Below are 25,039 nucleotides of genomic sequence, written 5' to 3'. Positions count from 1 at the left end.
TTTTTTCTGAACGTCTCTGCCTGTGTGTCTGTCTGTATCCTCTCTCTCTCTCTCTCTCTCTCTCTCTCTCTCTCTCTCTCTCTCCATCCCTCTCTCTCTCTCTCTCTCTCTCTCTCCATCCCTCTCTCTCTCTCTCTCTCGCTCACTCTCTCGCTCTGTCTCTCTCTGTGATCCTTTTTCTATTCAATCTCCCCCAGTCCATCCTTTCCCTCCCCTCTGTTTCCCTATATATTACTGTTTGCATGCCTGTTTTTAGTTGTGTGCAGCGCCTCTTTCCCCCGCTGGTGTATGTTGGTCTGTTATTTAGGAAGTTAGTTTGCTTCATAGGTCCTCTGACCTTGTTCTGATCTGTCTCTCTTCACCTCCCTTCCTTCCTTCCTCTCTCTCCCGCCGCAGGCCAAGATCGAGTCGGACCGTCTGATCGCGTCGGTGGGCAAGAAGCCTCCGCAGGAGACGGGCATCAAGGTGAAGAACCACTCGAGCGCCCTCTCGCTGGCGCACCGCCGCGACTTCAAGCAGCTGCTGCAGGGCATCACGGGCGAGATGCCCCTCCGCCTCGCAGACATCAACTTCAAGGAGTTCGCCGGCTTCCAAATCGCACTGCTCAATAAGGTACATGGCCATTTCTATTAAAAAGAACACGTCCACGTTCGAATTCGCAACTTAACAGGCGAAAGGTGTTCAGAAAGAGCTCAAAAACATTTAGCGCTGCTTACCTCAATGAGTTAACAGACTCTCAGATCACACTGCTCAATAAGGTATGTGCCATTCCTAAAAAAAGCACACATTCAGGTGTCAAATGTGTTCAAATAGAGCTCAAAAACATTTAAAGTACAACTGCTCAACTTCACGGGAGTTCGCTTACTCTCAGATGGCACTTCTCAGTAAGGTAGAGAGGTAGTAAAGTCTTTCAACAGGGCGGTCTGTGGAATTCATTGTATTAATATGGGCGAGATGCCCCTACACCTCGCCAACACCAACTTCAAGGAGTTTGCTGGCTTCCATATCGCACTCTTAAACAGTTATAATGAGCAATAAAAAATGGCAAGCTGGGCCCTCTTGCCAATGCTTGATGCAGGTGTTGTGTGTTGGGCAGGGCCGGTTTTTAGCATAGGCCGGCTAGGCGGTCGCCTAGAGCGCCATGTGAAGAAGGGGCGCCGAAATGGCGCTCTCCTATGCATAATTTTGCGATATGAAGTTTTTTTATGAAGTCGCAATCAACAAAGAGTGGCGAAAGCGCTCCTCACGGCAAAGCGCCCCTCAGCCAATAGTAATATCTCTTCCAATTGTCTCTGGGAAGTCTGTGAACCAATAAACAGACAGTTCTGAGAAAGGGGGCGGGACGAGTGACAGCTTGCGCTCTATTTTGAATTTGGAGACTCACTCGAGAGACAGAGGGGGCAAGCGCAAACAGTAGTGCTGCTCTGCTGGATGGAGATTATTATGTTCTCATTAAACCACTCATTGCATGATGCAGGAGTTTCAGAGGGTGTTTTGGAACTATGTGATTTAATCAGCAACCGTTTGTGATTATGGAAAGCCCAATAGTTATGAGGTTACTATTTGGAATTAGAGAGAAAAAGAGCTTTGTTTTTGATCAGAGAAATCGCTAGTTAGCATGCTAACATTAGCCAAGTATGCCAAGCAATGAAATCCAGTAAAGAAGCTGTTAGTAGCCTACTCACTACTCACTAACACCCACCTGATATCATAATACTTGCTTAGGTTGACAAGCAATGTAAAGTAAGACTGGTGCAATGTTTAAAACAATGTTAGCTGCCATATCTCCTTCCATCCACATGAATTACCTGCTTGTTGTAAGCTTAAAAAAACATTAATTTCCAGACCAGAATGACATAGCCTACATTAATCATGTAGCAGAACCATGCACAGCAGACAAGTGAGGCTATTTACTATATTTTGTATATTATGAAATTCAATAGCGTGACAGCTCTTCTCCCTTTCTCTCACCCTGTCCCTCCAAACACATAGGCCTAGATAGCCCCCTTCTCATTCTCCTACTCACAAATGCACCACTATTTCCAGTCCAGAAATGAAATTGGTTTGGAAGACAGCACAAATGTGTAGCTTATTAAAATTGTTATGCTGCCATGCTTTGTGATGCTGTAGATAGTGTAGATCAATGCAGACCTCCTTGGTAGGCTTATTGTCTACACATGCATTTTACATGCAAATGTAGGCCTACTGTATCACTCTCCTGGCATTTCAATTTCACGTTACAATTCAAACACATTGATAACCTCCCTCTCATCTGGGGTTGGGGGCCCCACCACCATCACATCCAACACACCACACAGTGAAGCTACTTTCACGCGACTCAATCTGATGTGTTGGTCGCCTGTCAAAAACAACCACAAATCCATTTGATGAAAAACGGTTATTGTTCTTGATGCTATTTAGTTAAGCTTACTAAGGATATTAGTCTTGTGTTCTGTGAGGTATAAGAAAGATTTTTTTTTTCTTTCAAAGGTAAGGGGGGGGGGGGGGCAGAACTCAAACTCGCCTAGGGCACCAAATAAGCCAGAACCGGCCCTGGTGTTGGGCACCACCCTCAGGACACCCAAAACACTGCAGACAGACACACAAACAAACAGACAGACAGACAGATAGACGGGCAGGGTCATCAGACAGACAGACAGATAGACGGGCAGGGTCATCAGACAGGCAGGGTCATCAGACAGGCAGGGTCATCAGACAGGCAGGGTCATTGTAATACCTGGCCCACTGATGTGGCAAGTAAACAAACAAAAGAAAATCAATAACAGTTTGTGGCATAGGGTGCTATTACCATAGGACTAGTCCAAGCTAAAAGTGTTCAAACAAGTGTCAGAGCGAATAAAATACAGACTGGAGTCTTCAAACAACCGAACTCACAGGCATCAAATGTTGCAAGTTCAGAATTCATCTTCAATAATGGCCAGCCCACACATGATGACACCCGAGATATTTTTATATAGTTCTTTTTTCTTTCTTTCTATCACTCATCTGGAAATAAACACCTATGAGTCATGCGTGGTTATCTAATGTCAGCTATTGATGTGAAACAATTGTATGGAAGCCGATGCACCCTATTCCCACTGCATTTTCTTCTTCTTTTGTGTTAATTAAATCCAATGAAGCTCAATTTAGCAAAAGGACAGCATACAAAAGCCCCCTTTGTTTTTGTCATGACATAATATGATTAGAGTCAGGAGGTCTATTGAACATTAGTAATAAATCGCAATCGTTTTTGTTGTTGTTTTTCACTCGTTAAATTTTTCTCTGTGTGTTACTATTTCATTTGAAGATCATGACATAATATAATTAGAGTCAGGAGGTCTGTTGAACATTAGTAATAAATCACACCGTTTTAGTTTTTTTCATTCATTTCATTTTTCTCTGTTTCCATTTCCTGTGAAGGACCTGAAGCCCCAGGCCTATCGGAATGCCTACGACATTCCGCGACGGAACCTCCTGGATCAGGTGACCCGCATGCGTTCCAACCTCCTGAGGACGACGCAGAAGCTCATAAGAGGACAAGATGAAGGTAAAGAAGGGAAAAACTACTGATCTACAAAGGCAAAGTGCAGTAACTACAGTCCCAGGAAAAAGTTTGTACACCCTTTGAAATTTCTTACCTTTCTGTCAAAATTGGTCATAAAACATGGTCTGATATTCCCGGAAATCACAAGAAGGAACAACCAGAGTCTGCTTTAACTAATTCAACCCAAACATTTACAAGTTTTCATATTTTCATTGGCCATAAGATGTAAACATTCACAGGACAGCAAGGCATAAGTAAGTACACCCTTGCATTCAATAGGTTTTAACCCTAAGTTAGTCGCAATAACCTCAACCAGATGTTTCCTGTAGTTGCAGATCAGATTAACAAAACAATCTGGATGTATCTGGTCTCCCTCTTCTTTAGAAAACTGCCTCTCGTCAGCAAGGTTTGTGGGATGTCTGGAGTGCATAGCAATCTTGACTTGATGCCATATAATCTCAATTGTTTTTTGTCAGGGCTTTGACTGGGCTATTCCAGAATGTGTATTTCATTATTATGAAGCCATTCTAAAGTCGATTTGCTTCTAAAGTATGGGTTGTTGTCACATTTCAGCACCTATCCTCTTGTGTGCTTCAACTGTGTGACAGACTACCTCACTTTTTTTCTGTGAAATATCTCGATAAACTTCTGAGTTCATTGTTCCACTGATTATAGCAAACTGAAAAGGACCTGAGGCAGCAAGGTAGCCGCATATAATGATGCTGCCACCACCATACTCAAAGGTGGAGATGATGTTTTTGTGAAGGTGTGGTTCTCCAGTTCTCCTCCAAACATGACATTGTGTGTTCCCCTGAACAATTCAACTTTGGTTTCAACGTTGGTCTACAGAATATTTTGCAGTAATTCTATGAAGCATATAAATGCTTTTTCGCAATCCTCAAAGGTGCAGCAATATTTTTTTGGACAGAAACCTCATTAATTTTAGATTGGCAGAATGAATCCCATTTTAAGCTATTCTTGGTTACATCTCTTCTTCTGAGTATGGTGGCGGGAGCATCATTATATGCGGCTACCTTGCTGCCTCAGGCCCTTGACAGTTTGCTATTATCAGTGGAGCAATGAACTCAAGTTTATTGTGATATTTTACAGAAAAAAAAGTGAGGAAGTCTGTCACACTGTTGAAGCACACAAGAGTATGGGTCCTGAAATGTGACAACAACCCATACTTTAGAAGCAAATCGACTTTAGAATGGCTTCATAATAATGAAATACACATTCTGAAATAGCCCAGTCAAAGCCCTGACAAAAAACAATTGAGATTATATGACATGAAGTCAAGAAAGCTATGCACTCCAGACATCCCACAAACCTTGCTGATGAGAGGCAGTTCTTTAAAGAAGAGGGAGAAAAGATACAAACAGATTGTTTTGTTAATCTGATCTGCAACTACAGGACAAGTCTGGTTGATGATATTGCAACTAACTGAGGGTTAAAACCTACTTAATGCAAGGGTGTACTTACTTATGCCCTGCTCTCCTGTGAATGTTATGGCCTTATGACCTATAAAAATATGATAACATGTAAATGTTTTGGTGGAATTAATTAAAGCAGACTCTGATTGTTCCTTCTTGAGATTTCCGGGAAGATCAGACCATGTTTCATGATAAATTTTGACAGAAATGTAAGAAATTTCAAAGGGTGTACAAACTTTTTCTTGGGACTGTACATATTTTGTCAAAATTGAGTTAAGACTGAAAATGGTCTTCATTACACCTCCTTTATCTTGTGACAAAGTCTTATTGTCCAAATGTGTCTCGTTTTAGAGATATTGCCATGTCAAATGTGCAGTACTATATCCAACCTAATACCACGCCTTTGAAGGCATTTTTTTCTCAGTTTCAATGTTGGCTTAGTGACTGCATTTTGGCTTTATAGGGCAGAATATATCTAGAACACATTACTGTTCTCTGATTTAGTTTCACCAAATTTGAGTCCAAATGTTTTTGTGTGATTAGGATTCAATTGTTTTTATTATTCTTCCTCCATTGTGTGAGGGGGTACAGGGAGGAATAGAAAACGCTACCTCTTTATACATACTAATATAAACAGAACAGAAGAGCAGAGTTGCATCAGAAGAAGTGCATTATAAATAAAACATAATCAGAGCAGTATGAAAGAGAAACAAATTTATATTCCGAATCCACTATTGCTTTCATCTCAGATAGCATTTTCCTCCACTTGTCCCAAGTTGTTTTTTAATTTTTTTTATCAAGAACTCATTGATGTAAGCTTTTTGAAAATAACACCATGCATAACACCATACAATGTATGCTGTACCTCCAGTCCACGACAGTGTGGTAGGACATTGTGGCTGTGGGTGTGCATATTTTCATTACCACAAAGAATGACTTACCTTTTATTCCCTTTGTTCAGAATTATTCCAGACATTTGAAAGAAAGATGTTTACACAGAAAAGCACTCTTTCTGCACAGATAACAGCATTTCAGAGAGCTGCAAAGGATTGATGATACAAACAAAAAAGCGTGTGAAATACAATAACCTTCAGCTTGTTTAACATCAACAGGAGTATCGATTTAGCAGAGAACTCCCTGAAAAGGTTTGAATGGTGTTTGTCCAAGCCCTGCACAATAGTGGCCGCCTTGTTTTCTTACTGTGTGTGTGTTTGTTCTTGCACATGCACAGTGGTCCAATTATAAAACGGTGGCATGTTATTTTAATGTTCTGTGTCCAATGTGCTGTGCCTCTACCAGGCAAGGATTCACATCATTATTTTGGCCAATTGTTCCCCTCATTACCCATTCACTGGAAAAGAGAAAAACAAGACTGTTTTTTGTTTTGTTTTGTTTTCACTTGCCCCGTATAATCTACACCAGGGATTTCGTTTTTCAGGCAGCCCTGATCTATGCCAAGTTTCAAATCCCCTCCTCCTGTCTTAATATGCCAACGCTTCCTGGTGACTATTTGTGTCATATTTGTTTACCTTTTTAAAAATAGATGTCTCTCTGAGCTCTTCAGGAACTGTCTGCACTAGCTATCGGTGCCAAGGGTCCTCTCTCGCAAAGACAAACAACGTGCACAAACACACTATTTAATGAGCCCTAACGGAGTTAAGGCAGGAATATGCTTGCTGTGTGACCTTGCGTGTGTGTACCACCATGGTGCACAAGCGGAATGCGCATACTCACTGCAGAACTATCAGAGTACAGGGCTACTGCTGCTCACTGGGCTAAGCTGTCATACCATAAATCTATAGACCCGGGTTTGAGTCCAGCCTGAGGTCATTTCCTAATCCTTCCCCATCTCTCTCTCCCAGTACTTTCTTGTCTCTCTTCACTGTCCTGTCATGATAAAGGCACTTGGGCACCCAATGCCAGATGGCCGCCATTGTTGATGCAGGTTTTTGGAAAATCACCCATATGAGTTGCGTGCACACTGGTCACTGTAACTTGCATATTTTATGTCCTGTTTTTTTGTGCAAGGTAGCTCTCTTCAATGCAAGGCAACGTATTGCACTGAAATGTGCACATGCACGCGTATCTTGCAGCAAGCATAATCCAGACTTTAATCTCCTGTTATGTTGACTGGTCCTGCCCATACTGTGAGTGTAGTGGCGAGACACTAGAGGGAGCTCCAATTAAGAAAGCAAACTTGAATGTTACATAGTATATCTTTAATTAATTAAAGTGACTACAGTCATAGGGGGCCTCAGCCTGGTGGACCCATGGTGCTGCCTGTGATGCTACATTAATGCTATAGTACTTCGACGAATGGAATGGGAACCTTAACAGAAATTCTGGCGAATGCAGTTGAGCTTAGTCCTCTTTTTCAATGCAGGCGAGATGCAATGAATATTCAAAACATCACTAGCCTGTATATTTTTGGCAAGCTGTTCAACCACTATTAGCTGTCTGCATCTTGATGAGGATACAGTAGAAACCGTGGTATCATTGGCTGGTTGGGTTCTAGCTATGCGTAGATGTCAACAGAGCTGTTTGAAAGACAGCTGTAACCTGTGACCTTTGACCCTTCTGTGATGACATGCACCTTTTCCTTTGTTCACACTATGCACTGATGATGGCTGGCTGAACCCATTTTAGCTTGATGCTGCGTATACTGTATGTTGTTTGACCTTTGGCGCTTGGAGTGACATATATGCTGCATTCAGGCTCTGAGGTTTGAGCGTTTTTTTTATTATTAAAAATGCAAGATGAGGGTCTTAGCTTCTAAATGCAACTTATTTCATGCTTTATGTGCGTCAGAAGCTGAGTTTTTAACAGGCACATTTTCCCAAAAAGGGCTTACGCATTCCACGGGCGTTTTTTGCCGATGCCTCAGGCTAAAATGGGTTAAGGGCTGAAATGTGTCTGCTTGTGGACATGGTGGTGCAATCTACGAGACTCTGCTCTGAGCGTTTTTTTTTCTCCATTTCAAGTTCGCAGTTCTTTTTGACTCACACCCAAAAGTTATTTATTTTACTATAGAGGTTGAGCATGCCCATCACCGGTACTGTTTAAAAGACGCCCATTGATTGTGTCTAGTCTGAGGACGTTGTGTCTGCGGGAGCTTTGGCAAGCCAAACTACATCTCTGAGCTTAGTGCAACAGCCAGACTATCAAGGCACCCTGGGAATTTTTTGATCGAAAATGGCCAGCCACAGCGATGAATTTATGGCTCTATCGAATCGATGGAGGAAACATTAACCATTATAGTTTTGTATGGGGCACTGCGCTAACTCTCCTATTCTTATTTTCGTATATTCTCACCCTCTCCTCCCCTCCTCTCTTTGCATCTCCTCTCCTTTCCTTGCATCTCCTCCCCTCCCCTCTCCTGTCCTCTTCCCCCTCTTCCCCTCTCCTCACCTCTCCTCTCTTCTCTTCTTCTCCTCTCCTTCGCTCTCCTCTCCTCTCCTCCTCCAGACTATCTCCACAGTATCCCTGTGGGCCAGATGGGTAACTACCAGGAGTACCTGAAGATGATGCCGTCTCCCCTGCGGGAGATCGACCCCGACCAGCCCAAACGCCTCCACACCTTCGGCAACCCCTTCAAGCAGGACAAGAAGGTGCAGTAGCCTACATTAAAACATGCTGTTAAACATTATTACAGTAGCCCACATTAAAATATGCCTGGTTCCCCAGCACTTCCCCCTTTAGCCACATGCAGCATTTGTGTTGCGTTCATTTTGATGTTTCTCGTCAATACGGGGGCAAAAAAAATGATTACAAATATTATGAATATATTATGTAAATATTTCATATTGTCTGATGTTGAACAACTTCAAGCAGTGAAAGAAGATACAGCAGGTCTAGTTTCTGCATAACACCACACCAACGTTGCATTTACTACCCTTTTTATTTTGTTAATATGTTGCACTGTACTACTACTGATATATGACTGTCACCTTCTTAAACATGCAGTCCGTTTTTTCGGACTCTTTATTCTTTCACCAATGGAGCTATTACAATTTGTTGTGATTTCAACAATTGTCCAACAAGGAATTCCCCTTTGTCTGTACCCAAAGCACCTCACCAAATTGTGTCACTCATCGCAGAGCCCTCTTTAGGGAAAGTCAGAGTCTGGCTTATCCCATTAACCGCTATGGCTTCTACACATACACTACCGGTCAAAAGTTTGGGGTCACCACACTATCCTCCCACAATGCTTCTTTCTGACAGTTAAGCTTATTCCTTTTCAATTTCAGTTCTGGCATAAAATCAGTGTATAGAGTTATTGTTCTTTGAAATGAATGCATACAACAAATAAGCAATTTGATATAGGAAAAAGTAACTTTTGAGTGGATTTACTTGTATAGACAATGCATAGAATAGACCAAAATGTATCACTAACTTTTGACTAATCAAAGTGTACCTTTACTAAGGTAGTGTCTAGTCTGGTGTACTAATCAAAGTGTAGACTCCTTTGGCATTAATAATAGCCAGTTGCGGTTCTACAGATTCATTCCCGGAATGAGATGAGGTTCAGAATTGCCCATGAGCTCTATGAGCCCCATGCATGCAAAAGTTGATGTCTGCTCCTGTCAATCCATACAATGCCGGATGATATACACATCATTTTAAATGGGTGAAAAAGCTTGGTTAGATTTCACTCTTCTGTCCAGTTTAACCAATTTTATGGGTAATCAAACCTTTTTTCACCTTTGGCTGTTCAGTACTTTCCATTATTCCATTTCAAGCTATTTAAAAGATGTTTGTGACTTGAGATGCACACAAATGGGTGAGCGGTTAGGGCGTCAGACTTGCATCCCAGAGGTTGCCGGTTCGACTCCCGACCCGCCAGGTTGTTGGGGGGAGTAATCAACCAGTGCTCTCCCCCATCCTCCTCCATGACTGAGGTACCCTGAGCATGGTACCGTCCCACCGCACTGCTCCCCATGGGGCGCCACTGAGGGCTGCCCCCTTGCACGGGTGAGGCATAAATGCAATTTCGTTGTGAGCAGTGTGCAGTGTTCACTTGTGTGCTGTGGAGTGCTGTGTCACAATGACAATGGGAGTTGGAGTTTCCCAATGGGCTTTAGTTGGAGTTTCCCAATGGGCTTTCACAAATAACTGGAAAAATGAAGGTGACCCCAAACTTTTGAACGGTAGTGTAAAAGGCATATCCGGGCTAAACTCCACCCTCTTTGGGGCTGCTCTCTGTGATCTGTTAGTGCCAGGAAGTGGCTTCCACCACAGGGTGTAGTATAGCCTACATCCTAAAAATTTAGCAGATTTGTGCAATGTTGGTGAATGTTTACGAATTGATCATAAATAATCCAATTACTAGTGCATATATTTGTTGGTAATTATTACCCAGAAATGTAGTTTGTTTGATTTTGGCTTGTTATGTAGTGGTTCTGCTTCCGGGCACTTTCAATCTACCTTAAAGCAAGTGGCCCATCCACTTCTTGTCCCCGGGTTGTCAGTGACGACTCTCCAAGTGGATGGCTCTGACTCTCCTCCTCCTCCTTCCATAGGGGATGATGATCGACGAGGCCGACGAGTTTGTGACGGGCCCCCAGAACAAGAAGCGGGGCAACTCGGGGGACCCCAACTCGGGCACGGCCCCCAAGCGGCGGAGGAGCATGTCTCCGCTGCTGCGACGGCCCCAGACGCCCCCCATCATCACCAACCACGTGGTGGGCAAAGGAGCCGCCGGGGGCCCCGGGCAGCAGGGCCTCATCAAGCCCATCCCACTGCTCAAAGGTAATTGGTCAACCGTTTCCGTCACTCATCTTACTGCTCAACGGGGATTGGTCAAGCGTTACCATCACTCATCTTACTGCTCAAAGGGGATTGGTCCAGTACACTTGTCACTCACAATGTCACTCACATGGCTCAAACGTGATTGGCCAAGTGCGTTGTCGCTGACACTGCTCAAAGATGGAGAAGAAGGATAGCCCCCTTGCTCCTCTTCTTCACCACCTGGTGCAGCACAGGAAAGGACTGAGTTCTAAGTGAGAAGGGAATTCACCAGAGCATCTCACATGTGGAAGATGAATTTGTGCTTTTAGAGCAATGCTCCATCACTGCTCTAAATAAAAGCACAAATGAATAGTGATGGTGCTCTATCACTGCTCTAAATTAAAGCACAAATTCATCTTCCACATCTGAGATGCTCCGGTGACTTTGCTTCTCACTGCTCTAAGGGTCATTGGTACAGTAGGCAGTCACTCACACGGTCACTCCGACTGCACAAAGGTACACAATAAGCCGTCTGTTTCAATGTCTTTAAATGTTTTCAAAAACCACATTGAACTTCATTGGTTCCTCAGAGAAGGGAATTCCTGAATGTTCTGCCAGTCGTTCCAAACACGGCTGCCTCGTAACCTCCTCCTCATCATCTCTGTTCCTCCTTACCCTTGTCTGCCCCCTGCAGGAGTGGAGGGTAACAGCGTCCTCAGCACCGAGAGCAACGGCGACCGAGGGCCCGGGCCCGAGCCGGGCGAGGGCTGGCCCGGAGGAGTAGTGGTTGACGGCACTGGCCCCGCCTCCGGCCTATCATTGGACGACAGGGGAAGCCTGGTATTGAGTGACGGCGGCGAGGAGCGCCTGGGAGGAGGAGTGACAGGCGTCATCGTCGTGGCGGACGGCGAGCGAGGAGAACTCGGAGAGGACGGCCTGGACGAGCGGCCGCCGTCGGAGCGCGTGCAGAACTGCGAGGGCATGAGTCCCCCGAGCGATGATGGGGTGATTTTGGACGGCGTGGCGGAGGGCGAAGAAGGCATCATCGCGGCCGTCGGGGGGCCGGGCACCGTCATCATGATCCCGCTGGATGGGAGCAACGCCGAGCTGCGCACGCGCGTCATCAAGGAGGTCCGCAAGCCTGGGCGCAGTAAGTACATACAAGCGCATGCATGCACGCGCGCACACACGCGCGCGCGCACACACACACACACACACACACACACACACACACACACACACACACACACACACACACACACACACACACACACACACACACACACACAGCTGGATACACGGAGTACCTCATGCACATACTCAGAAACACACACAAACACACACACACACACACACACAGTAGTTTTGCCCCAACACAGACAGGCACACACATACAACAAAGGGAATCATATTGATCAATTGATTGATTGATTGTTTGACTGATGTAGATCTAGATGGTGTATTGCATTCTTGCTAATCCCCCCTTTCTCTCTCTCTCTCTCCCTCTCTCCTGCTCCATCCCTTTTTCCTTTCCCTTTCTCTCTCCCTCCCTCTATGTCTTCCCCCTCTCTGTCCCTCCCTATATCCCCCTCTCTCTCCCTACATCCTCCTCTGTCTCTCTCCCTCTCCCCCTATCTCCCTCCCTCTCTCTCTCTCTCTCCATCCCCCTCCCTCTCCCTCTCCCTCTATCTCTCCCTCCCTCTCTCTCCCCAGACTATGACACCATCTTCCGGCTGCTAGAGGAGGTGAAGGGCCCGGTGTCGGTGCAGAGGTACTTCATCCACCACGCCATCAAGGAAGCAGCCAGGTGAGGCAGCACTCAAATACATACAACAAACAAGCAAAAACACACACATCCTGCATGCCCATGGGGACCCCGTGTAGCAACCCAATGTAAGTAGCCTGCCGGATGTGAGTGCCCGGATATCCGCCCGAGTATTTGCATGTATTTGCATTCATTTCCCCCATCAGGAATGCTTTGCGGTACCACAGCTACCCTATGTGAGTCGCGCTGTGTCGCCTGACTGTCCCTTCTATAATATGATTGTAGCCTACCGTAACAACTCGGCCTCGGCCCCCGCCGCAAATATCCACCACACCACCACGGGTCCTCTGGTGTTGTGACCGTTTTAGGATCTTTTTTTCATATCCAATTACACATTAAGAGTGACAATTCCATCATGGATGTTTATACGATATGCAGTCATCCAAACCATGCCATGTCATGAAGAACGTGCATCACATTATTTAAACAGCTCGTGTAAACAGTTATCCTGAGTGCCCGTGTCTTTTTGGAGATCGGAGGCTTGATGTGCAAAGAGATGAAATTAGTTGTGCGCGCGCACACACATCTGCACAATATCCACCGGACACAAAGTTACTGGCCCCAATATTTCAACGTCCCGTTTGATTCTGTACCCTTCTGACATAATAGCACAATCAAATGAATAGGCTATGTCTAAATTATATAGGCTGCAGTCTCCAATGTGCCTAGTTTCACGTGTTGTTGGCATCACCAAATAGTCTGCACAATAGGGCCTATGCGGCATAACTTTTCGAGTGCTACAGTTAGACCGGGTAAAGTGTCATGGTCTGTCCCTTCAATAATATTAAGAGTGTCCTGTAACAACTCGGTCTCGGCCCCGCCGCAAGTATCCTCCACCACGAAGGTCCTCTGATGTTGTGACCGTTTTAGGATATTTTCATATAATACATAAGAGCGTGCGCGCGCGCCTCTGACTGTATCGCGGAGGGAAAATGGCTCCAATATTTATATTCAGCGCCCAGTTTAATTCTGCACTGACACTTTTAAATGTACATGGCACAATCAAATGAGTAGGCTATGTCTCAATGTACTAGGCAGGCTATCACCAATCTGGCTGTTGTTTCGGCATCACCAATAATAATGGCACAATATGCGGCATTGATCGCGTGTTGTTTTTGCACCACCAAATAATAAATAACTACACAATATGCGGCATAGGCCTAGCTGCTGTTTTCTAACCCAGAGAGAAGGCTATGTCCAGATATTATTTTAACTTGTAGGGTATCCTGGTGTTATGTTTCACTAATGTAAGGAGTAAAACTCAGAAACTTCGAGTGCTTGCTACATTTAGACTGCTGACTTTAATGCCTTCCAAAACGGGCTAGGCCTATTCCAGTGTCTGTGACAGCGCATCTATTTTAGGCTATAGTCTTGTGCAAAACTTTTTATTTAACGTTGCGAATGGGCAGGATTTGCTTAGACACGCACGTGGTTCGGAGCAGCTAGAACTGTGCAAGGTGACTGCTGCAGTTTTCAGCTCAGTCCTCCTGGATAATAAAAACAAAATAATGCCGACGAGAAAGTACGCCGTTATCTTTTGATGGATTCCCTTTAGATGCCCGGTAGAGACAGTTTAATTTCATTTTATTATTATTTTTTTTATTATTATTTTGATGTTATTGGTCACCGGGCCAATTCTTTTGATTGGGAGATCAAGGAACTCTGGTGTCGCCGAAATGGCGATGTGCTGTGGGCTCTTTACGCACGGCATCCATGTCCCCTCCATCTTCAGCCAGACTCAAATCGGACCGAAATAAAGTGGCTGAGGTTAAACTGTCGTAAATACACGAGCGAAGTCGAGTAGCTGAGGTAAAATAGACGTAAATACTCGGGCGGATATCCGGGCACTCACATCCGGCAGCCTACTTACATTGGGTTGCTACACCCCGGTTCGAGTCCGACTGGAGTAATTTCCTAACCCTACCCCATATCTCTCCACCTCGTTTCCTGTCTCCTCTCACACTACCCTGTCATAATAAAAGCCCCCAAAACATACTTAAAAAAACACACACACACATGCAGATTACTGAGGATTTTAGTAGCAGGCGTCAAGTGGTGCAACCACAGCTAATGCCACTATTGTAAAGATGAAAATGGAGGCGATTTGAACCCTAGCAACAGCAGTATGGTGCCGCTGTCAGCCCAGAGCTGTCTGAACAGGGTGATTCCAGGCTTAAGTTTGGTTTAGTCTGGCTCGCCCGGCTACAATAGATGAGCGTGCCATGACATGTATTATGCCCCCAGAAATTTAGCACATTATTTTTCCAACATTAAGCATATGATGCTTCTATCATGTCACATACAGTACTAAATAGTAGAGATGCACCGGATCCTGATTTTTAGGATCCTGCCGGATACCGGATCCACTGCTTAAGATCCTGCCGGATCCGGAACCGGATACCGGATCCTACGAAAGGGTTGAAACACATAGCCTACTCGCACACGTGGGCCCTTTTTATTACGTTGGAGGAAACTATTTTTAAGACTCATTGGCTTACTGCCACACTGCCTTCAATGGCCGCTTCCAAAGGGCTTTCACTCCATGCAGCGATTGGGGTTGTGAAAGCCTAGGCTACGTAAAAAGTAGAGATGCCCCAGATCCTGATTTTTAGGTAACTGCCGGATACCGGATCCACTGCTCGAGATCCTGCCGGATCCGGATAGTCTGAAAAACCCTATTATCCTGCCAGATCCGGAACCGGATCTCTACTAAATAGGTTGAAGTCTCTCTCCTCTGTAATAAAAAGCAGAACGTTGAAATCTCAGTTCTGACTTGTGGGACACCAACTCACTGTCAGTTTTACAGTATAGTTGGACACAGCTGCCCATGCATATGAATCACACTTCCTGTGTTAGCTGTTAACATTGGACAGACTGCTGACACTGCAGGGGTTCAGGCCAAGCCCCTCAGTTCAGTAAGCACACACACACACACACACACACACACACACACACACACACACACACACACACACACACACACACACACACACACACACACACACACACACACATACACACATACACACACATACACACACATACACACACATACACACACACACACACACACACACACACACACACACACACACACACACAGACACAATGATTGGCAAGCATAGCTGCTTACACATCTCCCGTCTCCTCGTCAGGTGTTTCCTGATTGGCTCTTAAAGTCAGACTGTGGCCAGATGCCAGCAGGCGCTCTTTGGAGAATCTGTAATTCTACAGAGTCCCTTATTAACCACTTTTCACCACAGACAAAAGTTGAAGGAAGCCTGAACACCTTTAAATGTGCACTGTGTAGGATGGTGGGCAGAGTAGGTATATATACTAATATGTATTTACTAATAATACATGAATATTTACTAGTACTTACCAAAGTATAGTAAGTTTTGCAGCTAAAAATATCGCTTTCTGGAAATTCAAAATGGCGGACATTCATTTATTCATGTATTTCATGTATTAAAAGTGCAATTTTTCTGCTTAAAATATTACACAGTGCATCTTTAAGGAACATTTTTGGAAATATGCTCATCTGGGAGAAGTGTGATCTCAGCATATTTCCAAAAATGGCTGACTTTTCCCTTGAATAGGTCTTGCTTGCAAGTGTGGCTATTTCTAAAGAGGAGGTATAACTTCTCAACAAAATAACACTGTAACACTGCCATGAGGACTTCTCCATCAATCAGAGAGAAAATAAAGTTTGATGTTTTTTAGCGTTTGTAGTTGTTGGTGTAGTAGTGTGTACCAGGATGTAAAGCAAGCCAGGTGACGGTGTCCTCAGATAATAGCTGGTAAATAGCATGGCGCCCTCCAGAGGTCCTCTGATGGTGCTTGGAGCTATTGAGCCGTGTCGATTTGGCCGGTTTGCAGCCAGAGCAGATCAGAGCGTTGCAGTGTGGCGGGAGCCAAAAGACATCCAGGCTGCATCTGTTGTGGCCCACCAGCAATCTGGCATCCCAAACTAACCCCTGTTGTGATACACGTGCAGACAAACATATACACACACACACACACACCGCCTGTCTCGCTTCACACACACACACACACACACACACACACACACACACACACACACACACACACACACACACACACACACACACACACACACACACACACACACCGCCTGTCTCGCTTCACACACACACACACACACACACACACACACACACACACACACACACACACACACACACACACACACACACACACACACACACACACACACACACACACCACCTGTCTCACTTCACACACACACGCACACACACATTGCCTGTCTCGATTCACCCAAATGCACACACACACACACACACACCTCATGTCTTTCAAACACGCATGCAAAAACACCTCCACTTGTCTTGCAAATAAACACCTCCTGTCCGATGGACACGAACTGCGAGCTTCTCTCTCTCTGTCTCTCTCTCTCTCTCCTTGTCTCCCTCTCACGCTCACGTCACACACACACACACACGCACACACACACACACACGCTTGCACACTGCCTGTCCCCTTGTTTCCTCCTGAATGGAGGCAACCTCCTGCTACCCCAAATTCACCCTGACATCTCCTCTCTCTGTGTGTCTCTCCTCGTCTGTCTCCCTTTGCCCCTCTCCCTCTGTTGCTGTATTTTTCTGTATAACAGTCTGTCCTTTCCTCCTCCTGTCATTTTCTGCTTGTATCTTTATCTCACCGTCTCCCACATTTTTTTCTCCCTCTGCCTCTTTCTTTCTGTCCCGTTTCCCCCATCTCCCTCTGTCACTCCATCCCTCCCCTGCGGCGAGTCCTCTCATCTCTCTTTTTCCCTCCCTCTCCTGGGTCTCTTTGTCCTTCTCTACACCCTCCTCATCATTTGTGTCGCTGTCTTTCTCTCCACAGGTTTAAGAACCATGTTCAGATTCGGCACTCTCTGCTTGCTCTCTCTCTCTTCTCTTTCTCTCTCTCTCTCTCTCTCTCTCTCTCTCTGTATTGTCCTTCTCCCCATCCTCCTGCCTTTCTCTCCACAGGTTTAAGAAGTGTGAGCTGATCCAGTACCCTCCTCTCTCTGTCTCTGTCTCTGTCTCTCTCTCTCTCTCTCTCTCTCTCTCTCTCTCTCTCTCTCTCTCTCTCTCTCTCTCTCTCTCTCTCTCTCTCTCTACTCTTTATCCTTCTCTCCCTCCTTCTCATGGCGTGTCTCTTCATGTCTTCATCTCTGGGCAGGTTTAAGAAGCGCGTCCTGATCCAGCAGCTGGAGACGGCCCTGGAGGAGATGGAGGAGAGGCAGTCGCTAGGGGAACCCCAGAGGGTCAACAACATCCACGGCAGATAGTCCCATGCCATGCCACCCGCCACGCGAACCACCATCAGCGCAAAGGCAGCAGCAGCAGCAGCAGCAGCATCCCACTCCCATGGCAGATGGTGTTGCCCCCAAGGGGTCATCAACAACAACAAACAAACATGGCAGATGGAGTCACCTTTGACCTCTCTCTAGGAAAGTGGAGGCAGAGACAGACAAGAGACACACGCTCAAAGACACACACACACACACACACACACACACACACACACACACACACACACACACACACACACACACACGGCATAAGATGGAGAAGCTGGAAAGCAAGGGGCCACAGTGACACGCACACACACACACACACAAACACACACACGCACACACACACACACACACACACAGACACACACACACACACACACCATCATCTGACCCTAATGAGGAAGAAAGACTGACCAATCAGCATCTCCCTCAGGCCTCAAACTCCACCCCTTGATTGGAGAGGGGTAGGCATGGGATACGGAAAAACACAGAGGATAAAAGGATACTGGATCTGTTTTTCTTTTTTTCTGTTCTTTTCTTTTCTTTCTGTCTTTTTTTGTACACACAGGGGGTCACAAGTCACACTAGTTTGAATGTTCTGTTTTTTGTAAAGAAGGTTGGGGAAAGGAGGGGTGGGACGTAGAGAGTGGGGGTGGGTGGGGATGTTCGGAACGTCATGAGACATTAAATCAAAACTCAAAAGCTACTGTAGTGTGTTGCTCAACCAGAAACAACTGACCACACTTGACACCTTGTATCTCTAGGTAGATACACACACATTTGCAGATACAAACACACAAAGAAATACACACTCCAAATGGTGACCGGTTAAACAGTGTCTTCAGAGCTTCTAAGAAGCAAGCAGGTCCAGCCTGGGAATTGTTTTTGTTACATTTAAAAAAAAAATGCAAACCTCACACAGGGAGGTTGAAAAATTGAAAACAAATGTTGTAATATGTGATCTTGTTGGGGCCTTTTGTGGCTTTTTAATAATAATAAAATAATAAACCAGACCATGCAGGTTTGGTTTCATCAATCCATATCAAGAAGGAGGAAATACCCACACAGGGACACCCACAGCTGCTGGTATGTTTCTTACTACACCACCTACACAGCAATAATCAGAGGAGACGGCATCACATTGTTTTTCTAAGGGATCTCAAACTCACTGTACACTTCCTCAAACTGACGTGTGAAAACACTCAGTGTTCAACAAAGACCGGGGGAGGAGAGAGAGAGCTAGACAGAGAGCAAGATACAGATGGAGAGAGCGAGAGAGAGCAAATTAATAAAAGAAAGTAGCTCAATAAAGAATCTTGGGGCTCCTCCACATGAGAAGACTACCTCCCTCTGATAGTGTGGAGCTCCAGGGTCTGAGTGTTCTTTTGAGGTAGCATGAGATTCCAAAACAAGACTTCACTTTTGGCTCATCGAAAACCTCCTTGGCATCACAGCACACCACACACAACAAGCAAGTCCTCCAAGCAATAGCCTCTCCAGAACACTTACTGACTTGACTTGCTCCACCATGAGGTTCAGCACTTAAAAACCAGGCTGGTTTAATCAACTTGAGGACCAGGGTGGTGGGGAAGTATTCCAGAGGTCAGAAGGTATTCCAGATTGAATGCAGGGTTAGTTACTATACGATGTGAGAGCAAGCTGTAAATTGGATAATAGCTGAGCATGGTGACTCGGGTTTGAATATGGATAAGGTTTTCAACACTCTTTCTGTCAGGAGGTGCACAACTTCACATTGACTTTACCCATCAGTTAGTCAACCAAATCAAACTACTTATCCCACCAGAAAGAGGGAGGTTAGGGTGGTGTAAGGGGTTGGAGAGAGGAGAGGAAGGGACACATGTTGGACGGAAGCCTAGTCCATGATGTGTTTGGGTCAACACAGAACTTCCATTGTCCTGCCTCTAAAGAGTTCAAAAAAATGTGTTGGTCTAAGGATCTCCTGCAGCCTGCCCCCGGACCCCTCTCACACACACACACACACATACACCCTGACCTCCATCATATGTCACCTGTTCCACGAAGGGGCAGCTGCACACCATACGTTTGGCAGTTCTGTGGAACTTGCGTAACGGGGAGGCCATCCCAGATTCCCAGTTGTTGTTCTTTGAGTTTCCGGAGTTTTTTTGTTTTTTTAATTGTTTCTTGTTTTTTTTTTCTTGTTTTTTTCTTTTTGGAATAGCAGATGTATACTACTTTTAAATGTTCATAAATGAAATATAGATTATTTTTCGATGGTATTCTTACCAAACCTAAAAATGAGAATATTTTAAAAGTTGTATAAAACATTTTGTAAACTGTTATTGTATATGAAAAAATCTGAAAATTTTATGATTTTTTTAAGGAAAAGCAAAATAAACATGACGACGTTCAAACTGTGTGCGTGTTTTTATGCTAATGCATATACCCATTTGAAACTTTCATCTGAATTATTTCTGATTTTGTGTACAGCAGTCATGCGTAACTCTGAAGCACCATTAGTGACAATGAAGTTCACTAAGTTCTTCTCTACTCTGTACCTGAAAAACTAAATCAGGAAAGCTGACTGGGGGTCAAAGGGGTCATTTGTCCCAGGTCCAGTAAGAGGAGTAAATAGGGGTTTCATTACATTGTATTGGATGGGGGGCCATTTCAAGTGACTTTCCTGGGCACAGCCAAAGCTGTCAGCTGCCCTGAACCAAGTTGCTTTGGACAAAAGCATCAGCTCAGCTGTGAAGATACATAATGTACTGTAGGCTACGTAAGTGGTGTGCACGCAACAGGGGAAATACCACCACATCGTACATTAAGATGAATGTGATGCAGCAAGATACTACCTGCATTGAGGTCTGCTTGCATTGCACCCGAGAGGAATCCTACATAAGCACTGACAAAAGTGCAGCGTTAATAATACACTAGGACCCACTTGTTTTTCCCATCCCATGCACACACTATGCAACATCACGTGTTTTGAGCTGGACCTTGCAAGGAGCAGTCAATGTGAAGTCAAGGAAAAATATGCTACGGAGTCTGTGGCTCCTAGTGTGCATGGGTAAAGGAAGAACTGCTGAAGACTTTGAAAGTTCTGTGTTCTATGTACCCCCATCAAGACTGGTTACAAAATCCTGGTCAAGCTTAACCATATATCAATCCATTAGAGATCTGAAAACACAGAGCAATGAACAATAGGGGGAAAATAAACGTCAGAGAACGTGTTCGGTTAGAAATTCTTCCATAAAACTTCAGAATTTATTATTTTTTTAAGTTAAAAATGTCATAACATAAAAGTGAAACAAAGTTACAAACATTCTCCCCAAAACAAAAACAAAAAAATGTACCATTAGTCTCCATTAGTTGTTCACAGTATCATTAGCATTACTGCTAACCTGCCTTCCGAAAAATCTCACTCGTATCTCTTCCAGCGTTTACAGATCAGTGATGGGCAGCCTGGATTCATTAGTAACAATACAGTGCCACATATTCCAAATGACTTACTGGTTATCACCAGTCAAGATGCCCAGGTTTCGTCAACAGCGGTTTATTAAGTTAACCCTGATTTTAGCTGTCCTACTTAACCAGGTGATAAAAGAAACAGGCAATCATGATCATCTGGTTGAATTGGACAGGTAAAGCCAGGTCAATTGGAATTTGTGGTACTGAATTGTAAACAAATGAATCCAGATTGCCATCACTGTTACAGATTTATCAATGGTGTATTTCCGCAACCTCAGCTGTCTTATTGCATAACAGTACTACTTTGAAATCCACTGACAGACGATGAATGCATGAAAGAATGAATGAAAATGAATGAATGAAAACATAAATACACTGTATGGTCCGTTTGAAGTCCTCCCTCGTTCATTCAAGTGCATGGCTAGGAAGAGCAGAATTCAGTCAGTCAGGAGTCACTGTGGTCTCAGCCTTAAAAAATATGGAGGATGGTGCGATGATGCTTATGCTTTGTTTGCTTTCTCTCTCATTTTTCCTCTTTTTTTTACAAGACATTATTGAAACCCTTTTTTGTGTGCGACACAAAGAATGAAATGAACCTTTTATGAGTGGGAACGGCAATGTCTGATGTCAAGGACTGGTTGGATTTTTTTTTTCCTCTTTTCAATCCTTAAAAGACTCTCCAAGCATTTAAGACTATTTACAAAACAAAGTCAACTGGAAAGAAAAAGAGAAACAAAAGAAATCAAACAAACAAAACAAAACAAAAACAAGGAAGTTGGCACAGTCCCAAAGAGATTTGACATTTTGTGGAAATTCACTGGCTGAAGAGATGCAGATTTTTATACAGCATGTACAACATTATGCGGAGACATTTAGGACGGGGGAGGAAGGGGACAACCGAGCGGGATCTTGACATCTTCTTCCATCCCTCATCAACCCATAATCAGGCAGCTCACTGGTGCAACAAGGTGAGAAAGAGAGAGAAGAGAAGAGAAGAGTAGTAGGAGGCGAACGAGGGAGGAAGAGAGATGTGTGGGTGGGTGGATGAGTGGGCAGGGCACAACAGCCCATAAAAGGCCAGCAGAGGAAGAGAAGGTAGACGAGAAGAGGGAGAGAGCGAGAGAGAAAGAGGTTTGTGGATGGGCAGGCAGGAGAGAGCACTGCACCCCAGAAAAAGGCCAGCACAGAAAGTGGACGAAGAGGAGAGAGAGAGAGAGAGAGAGAGAGAGATGGGTGGATGAGCGGACAGGGCAGGAGCAGGGCAGTGCAGCCCCAGTAAAAGGCCAGTCAGTCAGTCAGTCTCAGTGGAAGTTCTCCAGCTTGCGTAACCGTAAGGGGTTGGAGGGGAGCGCCTGAGGGGCCGTCTGGGGCTCCTGCTCTGGGGAGCGGAACAGCACGCGCCCCCGGTGGTTGAAGATGTAGAAGGAGGGATGGTTCCTCAGCGTGTCAAACGTCCTGCAGGTGGGTAGCGGAAAGTATTGATTAAAAAAACGATACCGATAAAGTATGTTGAGACTCACTGCATGTATACTAGTTTTGGGGGGCAGCTGTGGTCTAATGGTTAAGGATTTAGGAATCAGAGTGGTAGTGGTTCAAATCCCATCCAAGCAGTAGGTAAACTGTGGAAGGTCAGACGCAGCTGACCCACGCCACAACCTTTTCAACCCAATTTACGAGTGCATGGCAATAAAACATCTTGTAGGTAATCATTGTTACCTTGAGGAAGGCACCTAACAATGCTCCAAAGACTGTAGCCAGTACCCAATTACTAGGTCTTTTTAAAATAAATCCTCGGGTTTGTTATGTAATGTATTTTTCCACTTTGAGTTATGCCATGTTATTCGATCTCAATTTTACTTGAAGATAGGACCTTGAGATTTGGTCCCAGCACATCATTTGAGGCAGGCGATCATTAACCTGGCGGTCACGGGTGAGTAGGATGTGCACGAGGATTTGAACACCAAGCCTTCATGACATTTCCAAATGTTGACACTCTACTCACTTGTTTTTCAGTTCTGAGGATGCGTCCATGTCTTTAAACTCTCCAGCGATGTGGACTATTCCATAACACGTCACTATGAACGCTAACAACGTCTGGAGGACAATCTGTAAATGAAAACACATTTGTACACACCTTGCAGGCAAATAAAACCACATGAGTGTGTGATGACTGATATGTCAATGTGTCAATTCTATATTTCCATACAGTATTGTAAATATACCAGTGTGCTGCATATATCCCACTTAATTGTCTGTGCTGAAGTGAGTTGCTTTCAATCTAATTGTGCATTTGTAGTGCACAGTGAAAATTGTACATATGAATAGTGACAATAAAGGCAAATCTATTACATTCTATTCTATGTCGAATGAAATGTAAAAACAAGGACTGGGTTTGCAGTTGGAAAAGGCTACTTACATCTATGGGAAGTGTTTCATTCTCCTTCTCTGTGAGACGCATGTAGGCTCGGTCTGAAGATAAGAAAACGTGATATGACAAATAAGTGAGTCATTTAACAACACACTCGGCTTCATGAAGCACCACGGGTAATTTCAATTGATGGCCTACTACTTGTTAAGTATCCTATAATGCTGTTTCGGAACATCACTGCAGGACTTTGACAGCTCAATGAGCTATAAAGAACGCCCATTCTCTGCAATGCATTTTGGCAAATAAATAAGAACACCACTTTGTTGCAAATAACATCCCTCCGGCATACAGTCGCTACTGTTTATTGACACAGACAGCAAATCCATCCGTCGGAAAACTGGTAACGGGTAATTGCTCAAGAATGGACAACCAAGTCAGACAGATAGAACGCCAATTGCAAACTATCCGATTAGCAATAATCCGCCAGTATCACTTGAATCACATTACTTCTACTGCGCTGCCGCACAGTGTTAACACTATTACAGGGGAAGACATCGTTCAGATTAATTAGCTAATGTTAGCTATGAAGCCTCTGACCATCAGCAGCATCTTTGCTTGCTACGTCATGCATCAAATATTCACACAATAATCGTCAAGTCAAAGAGTTCACTGGAGCCTCGTGCACCTGTCAGTGCTTCACGTGCATGATCTGGTTGGCTCCAGAGGATGTAGTCCATTTGTAAACTAAACCAGTACATCCTCTAATACCGGTAACTACAGCAGTTAGCCATAATATTGTCCCTGATAGTTAGCTCGTTAGCAAGTGTTGAGCCACTGTTAAACCATTGAGTAGCTATGGCTAAGCTACAATGCTAACGTTACTGTGGCCGGCTGCATTCATAGATAGTTCATGACTGGGTGATGTGCATAAGTATTAAAATATAAACTCGGGACCATTTGTCTTTCACACACGACTACTTACGTTGTGCCGCTGAAAATGCCGCATGTGCCAAGGCAAATAGGCCTAAACCAACGACACCTTTCCAAAAGGACGAAGCCATCTTCAATGAGTGGTGTACAAACTGAATAGAAGAGGGGGATCAGTTTCCGGATTGAGTGATCATCCAATTCAAAATAAAAGTTCAAGGCGTACCCCTGTCCTCTTGGTCAATCAGTAACTGCAAAAACGCATGGCCAATCTCAACTAGATCGTTAAATACACACCTATACCTAGATATAGTAAGTATCCAGAATGATTATTTAACAGTTGATATCTATACAAAGGAAAGGGTTCTGTGACGTTATTGTACAAATGACTACATCCAACTGCGTGGAAAGGGCGCAGTGTTGACACAAAGAAGTAAAG

General features: G+C 44.5%; 2 protein-coding genes across 2 annotated transcripts in view; one reads left to right on the top strand and one right to left on the bottom strand.

Moving 5' to 3' along the window:
- The window catches only part of ints6l (integrator complex subunit 6 like), a 55,316-nt gene extending 36,811 nt beyond the window's left edge, over window positions 1-18,505 (top strand). The window contains exons 12-18 of the mRNA XM_063189809.1: window positions 397-612; window positions 3,421-3,547; window positions 8,443-8,585; window positions 10,497-10,725; window positions 11,399-11,854; window positions 12,418-12,511; window positions 17,738-18,505. Coding sequence (XP_063045879.1) covers window positions 397-612; window positions 3,421-3,547; window positions 8,443-8,585; window positions 10,497-10,725; window positions 11,399-11,854; window positions 12,418-12,511; window positions 17,738-17,846 — 1,374 coding nt within the window. The 3' untranslated portion in view covers window positions 17,847-18,505. The remainder of the gene's footprint in view (window positions 1-396; window positions 613-3,420; window positions 3,548-8,442; window positions 8,586-10,496; window positions 10,726-11,398; window positions 11,855-12,417; window positions 12,512-17,737) is intronic.
- A 2,562-nt stretch (window positions 18,506-21,067) lies between these two features.
- On the bottom strand, window positions 21,068-24,790 carry mmgt1 (membrane magnesium transporter 1). The gene is made up of 4 exons (XM_063190296.1): window positions 24,656-24,790; window positions 23,722-23,774; window positions 23,308-23,411; window positions 21,068-22,760 (listed from the first exon to the last, which is right to left on the bottom strand). Exons 1-4 carry the CDS (start codon window positions 24,732-24,734, stop codon window positions 22,607-22,609), a joined length of 390 nt encoding a protein of 129 aa, XP_063046366.1. The 5' UTR covers window positions 24,735-24,790; the 3' UTR covers window positions 21,068-22,606.
- Window positions 24,791-25,039: the final 249 nt, after the last annotated feature.

Source organism: Engraulis encrasicolus, chromosome 23 (assembly GCF_034702125.1).
Source record: "Engraulis encrasicolus isolate BLACKSEA-1 chromosome 23, IST_EnEncr_1.0, whole genome shotgun sequence".
Lineage (NCBI taxonomy): Eukaryota > Metazoa > Chordata > Actinopteri > Clupeiformes > Engraulidae > Engraulis > Engraulis encrasicolus.
The sequence above is the reverse complement of the archived record's forward strand: the minus strand, read 5'-3'. Positions and strand labels throughout refer to the sequence as shown.